Genomic DNA, 11,873 nt, shown 5'->3' with positions numbered 1-11,873 from the left:
ACCTGTGTGATTGGAAGGCCCGTGGTTCCCTCCTCTCCACGGGCGGGGGCTCTACCACTGCCTGGGAGGGGGAGCTGATGCCTGCATCAGATACAGCAATATCAGGGGACAGGGGGCCTAGGGGGCGGGGAGCAGGTTCTGAAGTGGTGGATGTTGGGGAAGGTGCTTCTGAGCAGTGGGTGAAGTCCACTTAGGAAGAGTGGACCGAGTCCCCGAGCAGGGTTTCCAGTTTTGCAAGCTGTTCCCCATTTCCCCTTTGCCATTTGAGAAATGAAATACAGCTGGGGCCCCTGAGCTTTACTGGCCTGCATTCGTTCTCTGCCCTCCCAGTTCACAAGTTCATGATTGCTTTGCTGGATGCTAAGCACCAGGATATTTGCTTTTCTGCCTGTGGCGTTCTTCTAAACCTCACCGTGGATAAAGACAAGCGTGTCATCCTAAAAGAAGGAGGTGGCATTAAAAAGTAAGTTCAAGGCATGGGGTCCTGACTCTGTCAGGATTCAGAGGACATAGTATTCCGGGGAGCTTGGGTCCCTCTCCTCATTTCTCCCAGGCAGAGGTATTTCAACATTTGGAAGTGCCAAGCTAGGGCTAGAGAGGGGATCTAGGTTCCATTGGATGTTTAAAATAATTCAGAAGTAGGTTATTGCTACTTTAGAGCTGCTTAAATTTGTAGATACGAAATTAATTTTAATAAGACTGAATTATATATAATGCATATGAAATCTCACAGAAAGTTAAGCATGTTAACGATATAAAACTTAAAGAGATCCTGTCCTAATAACTTCTCAATTTGACTTTTATTAACTCAGGTTAGTGGATTGTTTAAGGGATTTTGGTCCCACTGATTGGCAGCTGGCCTGCTTGGTGTGCAAAACTTTATGGAACTTCAGTGAAAATATCACCAGTGCTTCGTCATGTTTTGGAGATGAGGCCGCCAACACACTCTTAGTCCTGCTCTCATCGTTTTTAGGTAAGACCCTGACTGTGAGTCTGTGAGCTTTATCAAAATGAGAAAAAACTTTTTTCTGTGACCTGTATGGGTAAAGATTGGTAGGCGTATGGGTGGTTTTGTTTCTATAAGTAACAAGAGCATGTTAAAGATTATTATAATTTGGAGCTCTCTGGAAGAGGCTGAATGTTATTGACAGTGGGATGCAAGGACTTTTAACTCATTGCCTGATGTCATGATTTCTTCTGTGGCTTTCCCCCCTTGTTTGCATTTTCTGTAAACCGCATAAATAGAAGATCTAGGCATAAATGTATTGCTGTTGTTTAAAAAGTATATAGACGTTGTCGTAATTGAGAAATACAGCTGAAAGCTACTCTGAATTAAGTCACGCATTTCATGAACCCGTACGTGTTGATTAGCATCTATGTTAATTATGTGAGGGAGGGTCTGTGAAACTATGTGACATTACAGTGGGGCCCTACATTGAACGGTGGGAAATCACTGATGCAAACCAAAGGAAAGATGAGAGTGTCTTACCTTGAAAAATTTCTATTTTTAGGATAATTTTTTCATCCTTGGTTAGGTCTAACAGCAGTGGTTTGGGTCAGTAAATGAGTTTGAGTGTTTAAATAATCTCTTTTCCAAAACGGAGGTGTCCCTACCATTGCCTAGGCACTGTGCTGGATCAGCAAGGCCGTGTGGAAAGACTCGGTTTGACTCAGAGGCTGTGGCTTCAAATCCAGCCTCTCTCGGGGGGTGGGGTGACTCGACAGGAGAAGCTCTCAGAGCCTGTCTTTTCGTCTGTAAAATGGGGACGTGATATCCCTGCCCTGTTGCAGGGAATCGTGAAAATCAAACAAGCATCCTAAGAACACTCCAGGAAGACCAGAAGGCTGTAGTCAGACAATTCTGAGTTAAGGCCTCGCTTTATCAAGCTTTTAACCTTGGGCTTAACCTCTCTGAGCTTATATTTTCTCATGTCTAAGATGGGGATGATTGATGTCCGCTTTGCAGACTTGTAAGCATAATAAATGAGCAGACCTGTACAAAGAACCTGATACAGAGCTTGACAGACAGCAAGGCCTCAAATCACGGTTGTGAAAGTGCTTCATAAACGCTGTGTCGTAACAACACGTTATTAAACAGGAACTCGGAACCTGAAGCTATTTGAAAGAATCGGGTGTGCTAGGTTGATGTGAAATTTGCTTTTTTCCACGTAAATAAAATTTTGCATAAGAGTAGGAAAAATGAGCGTGACTTTAAATCATTGAGGTTCACAATCTGCTCCGTGGACGTGACGCTTTCTCAGGTTGCCAGGAGCAGAAGCCTGTTCAACTTGCCTTAATTCAGTTCTCAACTGTGGCAGAACATTGGAATCAGCTGTGGAATTAAAAAACAAAAACAACAACAAAAAAACACTTGTCCTGGCCCCATCCCCCGGAATTGATTCAGGAGCTCTGGGTGGGAGGCTGATTATCTGCATCATTAAAAAGTCCCACAGGTGAGTCTGCTCTTCAGGCAGCACTGAGAACCTCTGCCCTGGTTAATGAAGGAGTTGAAGGAGAGGATGTCCGGGGAAGAAGGAAGCCGGGAAACAAGCGCATTGCCCAGAGCCTGCTAGACAGGCACTCAGGACCAGGAAAGTTGTTCTAGGTGGAACCGGAGACCCCAAGTGGCCCCCTCAGTAGCGGGCGTCATCTGCTCCACCCTGCTGAGACGGAGCCGTGCTCTGTCTCAGCTCTTGTAGGAAAAGCCCTTCCTCCCCCTCGTTCCCTCTAGGCTCCTGCATGGCTGTGGCTTCAGCTGCCTCGAGTCTTCTTGCCGCGCTCCGTGAGTGGGACTCTGTCTCCTCTGTTGTTGGCATGACTTTCTGTGTCCCATTCGGGAGATGTGACTGGTTCCATGAGTCACTTTCCTGAGGTGTCGGGCTTTCGTGCCTCAGGCAGCAGCTGCCTCGACCACAGGCTGTCTGTGGTTTGCTTTGGCACCTAAGTCTGGGGCAGTCAATGATATATAACAAAATGGTGGGGCCGTGTGGCACCTTGAAGGGATGTGGGCACGGCCGGCTGCGCGGCAAGGGGCAGCACACCGGGCGGACACTCGACTGTAACGGGCCTGTTCCTACCTCTTCCCTCCCCCAACCTTCCCTACAGCCGGGTTGGGCTTCGCGTGCTTCCCTAACCTTGTACCTTTGCTCATGCCATATCCCTTACCTACCTGGCCCAATGCTGCCGGTCCTTGCAGGCCCTTCCCATGAGCTTTTCAAGCCCATGGTCATAGGAAATCTATACTACTTATATAGCAATTAATCATGAGCTGTGTAACTTGTCCTGTATTATTGTTTTGTAACTTTTATCTTTTTTTTCCCCACTCCAGTGGAGACACTTTAGGGGAAGGATATTGCCTTGTGCAAAGCAGGTTCTTGATGCTTGTGGATTAACTGACAATAGTGTTATCTTTAATAGTGCTGTATACTTTTAAAAGCACGTTCATTCTATCCTTGTAAGATCTCTCTAAGGTCATCAGCTAGGTGACAGATGAGGTAGGTAGGTCTAGGAGGGTTAGGTGACTTGTGTAAGATCATACTGTAGCAAGGCCAGGGCTCTTCATCAGAAAGTAACCATCTAGCCCCTGTGTTTTTCTGCTGTTCCATTACATAGTATACCCTTACCCTACCCTGCCGTGGAAGGGGACAGAGGCATGGGGAACAAAAATCAACATAGTCCATCAGGGAGCCAGGTCATCACACTGTGGAGGACCGGCTGCTTGCTGGCTCTTCTCTCCACAGTGTGGGCATCAGACCCTTACTTCTGACAGGGTTGTAGCTGTGTCTGGCCAGTTGGGTGGCACCAGGTGAAATTGATACATGAGTGAGAATATACTTAAATTTCAATTCTTTTACAAAAATAGCTGAAAAACAGGCCATTTTGAAAACAGGATGAGCTGTTAGATCACAAAAGTCCCACACTGAAGTGTGAGCACTGTTTTTAGAAATGATGGTAGGGCAGTTGATAAAGCAATGTAATAAGTTAACCAACTTTTTCTTGATGGGGAACTGGAAAAAGAAAGTAATGGTCCTCAATGTGGTTGGGATGTTGACAGTCTTTTAGAAAAGTGGCTTAAAAAGAATGTTGTCTGAAACTTCCTGATGTACTGCAGCCACTCCTTATAAACTCATTAGCAATGTGTTTATCTTGAAGTTCTTAAGTGGTGTGCCCTGGCACGCTAGGCTACTCTGAGCTTCTCTCAGGATTGCCAGAAAATGGTGATTAGTGTGTGCAGTTTGTTATTGTGAAGTAAACGACACTAGGTTATTTTACGTTCGTCTGTGGTATGTGGAACTTAGCACCTAGGTTATATGATGGGGTAGAGGGGGACCCAGTGTTCAAGTTAGAGGAGCACATCACCAAGCCCATGCCAAAGAGCCATCAGGTCCTTCTGGAACATGTAAGGACTGTGCCTTATAATAAGTCACAACAATAATCGAACCCTCAAGAGACACCTGGTGCTGAACAGCAAGCTAGGAAATGGTGCCGTGAGTAGAGGAAGCTTTTATTGCTGCTGCAGGATCCTTCAACTGTAATAGATAGAGATTGTGTTCTAATGGTCACTGACAAACTTGTTTTGAGTCCTTTAATCCTTTCTAATATCTCACCTAAAATTCTAGTATTTGGAAGTGTGTTGTGCACAAAGAAAGTTTAAGAATAATTGGTTATCTAAATCAGCACTTTTCACACTGTGACCAGCATCTTTAAAAAATGAAGTAGCAAAGAAACAGAATATCAGAATTTAGTACATGGGGCTTCCCTGGTGGTGCAGTGGTTGAGAATCCTCCTGCCAATGTAGGGGATATGGGTTCGATCCCTGGTCCAGGAAGATCCCACATGCTGGAGGGCAACTAAGCCCGTGCGCCACAACTACTGGACCTACCTCTAGAGCCCGTGAGCCACAACTACTGAGCCCACGTGCCACAACTGCTGAAGCCCGTGCGCCTAGAGCCTGTGCTTCACAACAAGAGAAGCCACTGCAATGAGTAGCCCCCGCTCACTGCAACTAGAAAAAGCCCACACACAGCAACAAAGACCCAGCGCAGCCAAAAATAAATAAATAAATTTATTTAAAAAAATATATAGTACATGTAGTAATATATAAATAAGTAAAATAAGTAAAGTAAGTATTCTATTGTGAAACATTTGCTATTTGTATATGAATATTTAAGTGTGTGTATATAGTCATCATGTAATATGGACTTCTTAGGTCACAGTAAAAAAAAAGTTTGAAAATCATAGACCTAAATTTTTCTTGGATTAGCCTCTGCTATTCTTTGCAGTACAAGTTCCAAAATTTAATACCTAGTGCAATATGACACATTTTAGGCATTTGCTGTATTTACTTTGAAACTTGAGACTGCTTTTATCTTACCTATAGGTATTTGGCCACTTTTGTTATCTTGCCTAACCCAATTTACAATTAATAGGGTCTGAGTGTAGATTAACTAATTATGTGCTAAGCCTCAAGAAAAGTAACATAGTCTTGACGTTAGATTAAAAAACCCCCAAACACCAAAATAGTGACTTGGCTAAAACCATCAAATCCAACCAAAAGCCCTGGGCAGAGGAAAGGACTGTGGGGTGCCTGGGCAGCCCTCAGCCCTAAGCTGCTTGGGTAAGAAGGGCATGAAACAAGAGAATTCATTTTTAATGAAAGTTTAGTGCTCAGAAAATCTGGAGAAGAGTGAGCAGGAAGAAGATCTAGAAATTCAAAAGCACTCAGTCTCTCACAGACTCCTTTTGTTTGGAAGTAGCCCAACGTGAAGGACTTTGAAGGCATTGAACACCATCTGTATTCTCTTTCTTTCAAGGCCCTGATTATCAAATGGGTAGGGAGAGCCAGGTTTGCTTACAGGGGTCTCCATGGAGAGCCTCGCTGAAGTGTGTGTGTCTGCCCGGAACTTATCTCAGAGCTGCATAGCTGTCCACTTGGCTGGAGGAGAGGAGGGGAAGGTACAGACTGGGATTCCAGACTTATCTTATCCTGGATGGTGACACTAACACCAATAGTGCCAAAGTACACTCTGTGTACTGAAAATATTCAGGGTAGAAAATTTGATGTAAACACTAATGAAGCATTTTATGGTAGGATTTTAATTGGCCTTATGAAAAAAGTTTGCGAATTATGCAAGTAGCAATATTTGTGGTCACTTTAGGACTTAGTGGTTACCACTTAAGAAGGCCTCAGACCTAGGAAGTAGCAGAGCAACCTTCTGACTGGCAGGCCAGTGCATTGTCCTGAAGTCCTTCACATGGGGTCCAATATGAACAAAGAAAAATGCAGTGGCAGGTCGGTGCAGAAACCTCAGTAGCCATTTGTCTTCCTACGTGGGTTGGATATACTTATGACATTCACAGAATTCAGAGTGCCCTTGGATTAAGAAGCAAATCAAGGGCTTCCCTGGTGGCGCAGTGGTTGAGAGTCCGCCTGCCGATGCAGGGGACACGGGTTCGTGCCCCGGCCCGGGAAGATTCCCACATGCCGTGGAGTGCCTAGGCCCGTGAGCCATGGCCGCTGAGCCTGCGCGTCCGCAGCCTGTGCTCCGCAACGGGAGAGGCCACAACAGTGAGAAGGCCGCGTACCGCAAAAAAAAAAAAAAAAAAAAAGCAAATCAGGGTTGTAATATTGCATTTTTTTTTTTTACAAGTGCTTTTCTGCATTATCCATGGACTCACTTGGGATTCTGATACTCCTTAGGATTCTCAGTCTCCCACTTTTCACTTTTATTGGTGAGAGCATAAGGTGGCAGAGGGAGGAGTTGTCTTTTCAAAGAAGTATGTCTGGCCTGCTCTGAAATGAGCAATTTGATTTTTAGTCAAGTTGACAGTGTCAAATTCACCTGTGCTACTTTCCCCAAAGATTTCCTAACTTCTTTTATACCTGTTAACCACTGAAGTAATTAACTTTTCTCATGTGCAGATGAGGAAATAAACTATTAATACTTTGTTTATTCTGAGAAATTGTGATCTGACTTTTGGATGTAGACTAACATGTAAGCGTTAGGGATAGATTGAAGTAAGAGCTCAAGTCAATCTAGGATTTTTTTTTTGAGAAGATTATTATCTTTTTTAAATTAAGAGACTAACCTATACTTATTTAAAAGTTTTTGTAAAGAACAGAAAAGAGTTAAAGAACTCCTCCCATAAAAAAAAAAGCCTTGTTGGAATTAGAGATGATCCAGGATGAGTTTAACTCATGCCCTCAAAAATTAAACTTAATTCAGTAGGATTATGTTTCTAAATAATTGCTGTAATGTTAATTTTTCTGATACAGATGAAGAACTAGCACTGAATGGGAGTTTTGACCAAGACCTAAAAAACTATCACAAACTCCATTGGGAAACAGAATTCAAACCGGTGGCACAGCAGCTTCTAAACCGAATTCAGAGTCATCACACCTTCCTGGAACCCCTGCCTGTTCCTTCTTGCTAACATGATGCCGATTAACAACAGAAACAGGAAGTCAGGTCTCCTTCATTCTTAAGAAGTGGCAACATATGTGAACTTTTTTTCAGTATTAACAAATATTGGAAGTTTTTCAGGTACTGATTTTAGTGAGTAGTCTTAGTATTTTAAAAGAAATAAGCATTTCTTCTTGTTAGGTATTATGGAAAAATGAATATACATTTTGTACTTTCTGCTATGAGAAATGTAAGATGAAAATATATGCATGGGATTTCTAAGTAAATGACTTTTTCTTCTATTCTCTATTAAATAATTTAGTTCTAGTCTTAAAATCCTGACTTAACAATTCTAGAATTTAAGTGCTTGTCAGTTCAGTAAATCAACTGTGCAATGAAGACTATTAGGTTTTGTGTATAGAAATAATGGTGGTCAACACTATTAGGAATACATTACTACATAAGCATCTGCACTAATTCTTACAGCATCTAATAATAATTTTCTGGTTAGGTACCGTATTTTTCTGGTTGTCATATTAAGAGAAGGGGTAAGCAGAAACGTTTAGAGAAGATTGCCTGGGGCCATCTACTCTTTACTAAATAAGTAAAATAGATGGAAAAGGAAGTATTTTACCTTTTTATTTTCATTTGAAATAAAATGAGTAGACCAGACAATTCTTCTACTTATAACTCTCTGTGACTAGGGAGGTGATATAATGTACTAGAAAGAGTGTAGGCTTAAGTGTACGGCAGATCTCAGTTTGAATCCTAGCTCTCTCCTGCTTGGGCCTTGGGCAAATAACTTAATTTTTTTTAGCTTCAACTGTAAAATGGCATTAATATCTATTTTAATATCGTGTAGTTTAGGGAAAAAAACAAAATGGGCAAATTGTCCAGTATAGTGACTGATGTATAGTAGGTGCTCAATAAATTATGATGGTAGTTAATTAGTTTGCCACTCTACTCTTTGTAGGATAAGTTTGGCCTTTGAATAAATGATAAAAACCAAAGAAATTGAGATAACCGTTGTTATCCCATATTAGCCAAAGGCGATTTGGAAATAAAAGTAGATTTACTACTCTACTCTGTAGGGTAAGAGATGAGCCATTAATAACCAAAAAGCTCATCCCATACCAAGACTAATGGGATGAAGGCAGGCATCCCAGACTAGATGGGCTCTTAAAATCTATTAGAAAAAACCTAAATTTCCAGGAACAAATAGACTTACCAAGGGCTCCTCTAGTTTGGGGCTCATCCCTGGTTGGGGCTCAGCAAAATCCTCTAGAGACACTCACCTTCTCCATAAGTCTTTCATCTGTAATTATATGCTAGTAGATTCACTCCAATAGTTGAAATCGTTTTTAAAAAGTCTGACAGGCTAATCTCTCAAAAACATTTGAAGATCTAAGTCTTTATTTTAACCATAGCAGGCTATATATTCTACTTTCAGTGAAAAAGATAAAACTCTCTTCCCCCTAAAACAGCACTCTCTGTATTTATAACTAATAGTGGAATACCATTGTACCTGTTCTCCATGTTATACTCAGACTCATGTGCAAGCTGGACCATTTGGAACCATCTACCTGCCTTAAAAATTATGGTGAAAAACACATAAATTTTACCATCTTAACTTTTTTTTTAATTTAAAAAGAAATTTTTTATTTTGGGGGGGGTGCACTGTGTGGCATGTAGGATCTTAGTTCCCCAACCAGGGGTCGAACCCACATCCCCTGTGGAGGAAGTGTGCAGTCTTAACCACTAGACTGCTAGGAAAGTCCCCATCTTAACTTAACTTTTTTTTTTTTTTTTTTTTTTTGCTGTACGAGGGCCTCTCACTGCTGTGGCCTCTCCTGTTGCGGAGCACAGGCTCCGGATACGCAGGCTCGGCGGCCATGGCTCACGGGCCTAGCCGCTCCGCAGCATGTGAGATCTTCCCAGACCGGGGCACGAACCCGCGTCCCCCGCATCGGCGGGCGGACTCCCAACCGCTGCGCCACCAGGGAAGCCCTTAACTATTTTTAAATGTACAGTTCAGTAGTGTTAACTTTATTCACATTGTTCTGCAACAGTTCTCCAGAACTTTTTCATCTTGCAAAACTGAAATTCTATAATTCATTAAACAACTCTCCATTTCCTCCTCTCCCCAGGCCCTAGAAAACACCATTCTACTTTGTTTCCAAGAATTTGATTTGACTAGTTTAGATATTTCATACAGCATTTGTCTTTTTGTGATTGGCTTATTTTACTTAGCCATAATGTCCTCAAAGTTCATCCATGTTGTGGCATGTGATGGGATTTCCTTCCTTTTTAAGGCTGAATAATATTTCCTTGTATGTTTATATCACACTTTTTTATCCATCCACTCATCAAAGGACATTTGGGTTGCTTCTCTCTCAGGGCTATTGTGAATAATGCTACTATGAACATGGGTGTGTAAATACATCTTTGAGATCCTGCTTTCAATTCCTTTGGGTGTATACTCAGAAACGGAATTACTGGATCATATAGTAGTAATATTTTTAACTTTTTGAGGAATCTCTATACTGATTTCCACAGAGGCTGTGCCATTTCACATCACCAACAGTGCACAAGGGTTCCCATTTCTTTACATCTTCTCCAACACTTGCTATTTTCTGTTGTTTGTTTTGCTTTTGTTTTTTGGGTTTTTTTTGATAGTAGCCATCCTAATGGTTGTGAAATGGTATCTCATTGTGGTTTTGATTTGCATTTCTCTAATAATTAGTGATATTGAGTATCTTTTCATATGGTTTTTGGCCACATATATCATCTTTGGAGAAATGTCTATTCAAGTCCTTTGCCCATTTTTATTTATTTATTTTGAAAAATAATTATTTATTTTAAAATTTTTATTGAAATATAGTTGATTTACAATGTGTTAGTTTCAGATTTACAGCAAAGTGATTCAGATATATATATATATATATATATATATATAAAATACACACACACACACACATATACATTTGTTAGATTTATTTCCATTATAGGTTATTACAAGATATGAGTACAGTTCCCTGTGCTATACACTAGGTCCTTGTTATCTATTTTATATATAGTAGTGTGTATATGTTAATCCCAAACTCCTAATTTATTCCTCTCCCACCCTGCTTTCCCCATTGGTAAGCATAAGTTTGCTTTCTATGTCTGTATCTGTTTGTAAATAAGTTCATTCATATCATTTTTTTAGATTCCACATATAAGTGATATCGTTATATTTATCTTTGACCTACTTCACTTGGTATGATAATCTCTAGGTGCATCCATGTTGCTGTAAATGGCATTATTTCACTCTTTTTTTATGACTGGGTAGTATTCCATTGTGTATATATTACCACATCTTCTCTTTCCATTCATCTGTCAGCAGACACTTAGGTTGCTTCCATATCTTGGATATTATAAATGGTGCTGCTATGAACATTGGGGTGCATGTATCTTTTCAAATTATAGCTTTCTCCAAATATATGCCCAGGAGTGGGATTGCTGGGTCATATGGTAGCTCTGTTTTTAGTTTTTTTTAAGGAACCTCCATACTGTTCTCCATAGTGGCTGCACCAATTTACATTCCCACCAACAGTGTAGGAGGGTTCCCTTTTCTCCACATCCTCTCCAGCATTTATTATTTGTACACTTTTTGATGATGGCCATTCTGATCAGAGTGAGGTGATACCTCATTGTAGTTTTGATTTGCATTTCTCTAATAATTAGCGATATTGAGCATCTTTTCATGTGCCTATTGGCCATCTATATGTCTTCTTTGGAGAAATGTCTATTTAGATCTTCTGCCCATTTGTTGATTGGACTGTTTCTTTTTTTGATATTAAGCTGTATGAGCTGTTTGTATATTTTGGAAATTAATCTCTTGTCGGTCACATCATTTGCAAATAGTTTCTCCCATTCTGTAGGTTGTCTTTTTGTTTTGTTTATGATTTCCTTTGCTGTGCAAATGCTTTTAAGTTTAATTAGGTCCTGTTTATTTATTTTGGTTTTTATTTCCATTACTCTAGAAGAGGGATCCAAAAAACTATTGCTGTGATTTATGGTAAAGAGCGTTCTGCCTAAGTTTTCCTCTAGAAGTTTTATAGTGTCCAGTCTTACATTTAGGTCTGACAGTAGTTCTTTAATCCATTTTGAGTTTATTTTTGTATATGGTGTTAGAGAATGTTCTAATTTCATTCTTTTACATGTATCTGTCCAGTATTCCCAGCACCACTTGTTGAAGAGACCGTCTCTTCTCCATTGAATATTCTTGCCTCCTTTGTCATACGTTAATTGACTGTAGATGTGGGGGTTTATTTCTGGGCTTTCCATTGATCTGTTCCATTGATCTGTATGCCTGTTTTTGTGCCTGTACCATACTGTTTTGATTAATACAGCTTTGTAGTATAGTCTGAAGTCAGGGAGTGTGATTCCTCCAGCTCCATTTTTCTTTCTCAAGATGGCTTCAGCTCT

At 40.8% G+C, this 11,873-nt stretch overlaps 1 protein-coding gene across 9 annotated transcripts in view; it reads left to right on the top strand.

Moving 5' to 3' along the window:
- ARMC2 (armadillo repeat containing 2) overlaps positions 1 to 11,873 on the top strand; it is a 174,428-nt gene that overhangs the window by 148,417 nt on the left and 14,138 nt on the right. For 6 of the 9 annotated variants that reach the window (XM_032651107.1, XM_032651105.1, XM_032651104.1 and 3 more), the window contains 3 exons: positions 331 to 463; positions 813 to 973; positions 7,277 to 7,544. In XM_032651107.1, coding sequence (XP_032506998.1) covers positions 331 to 463; positions 813 to 973; positions 7,277 to 7,434 — 452 coding nt within the window. In that variant the 3' untranslated portion in view covers positions 7,435 to 7,544. Of the gene's footprint in view, positions 1 to 330; positions 464 to 812; positions 974 to 7,276; positions 7,903 to 11,873 lie in introns of those variants that run through there. The other 3 variants (XM_032651106.1, XM_032651108.1, XM_032651109.1) reach the window with 3 other exon arrangements.

This window comes from Phocoena sinus, chromosome 12 (assembly GCF_008692025.1).
Source record: "Phocoena sinus isolate mPhoSin1 chromosome 12, mPhoSin1.pri, whole genome shotgun sequence".
In the NCBI taxonomy this organism is placed as follows: Eukaryota; Metazoa; Chordata; class Mammalia; order Artiodactyla; family Phocoenidae; genus Phocoena; species Phocoena sinus.
This window is presented reverse-complemented; position numbering and strand designations above follow the sequence as displayed.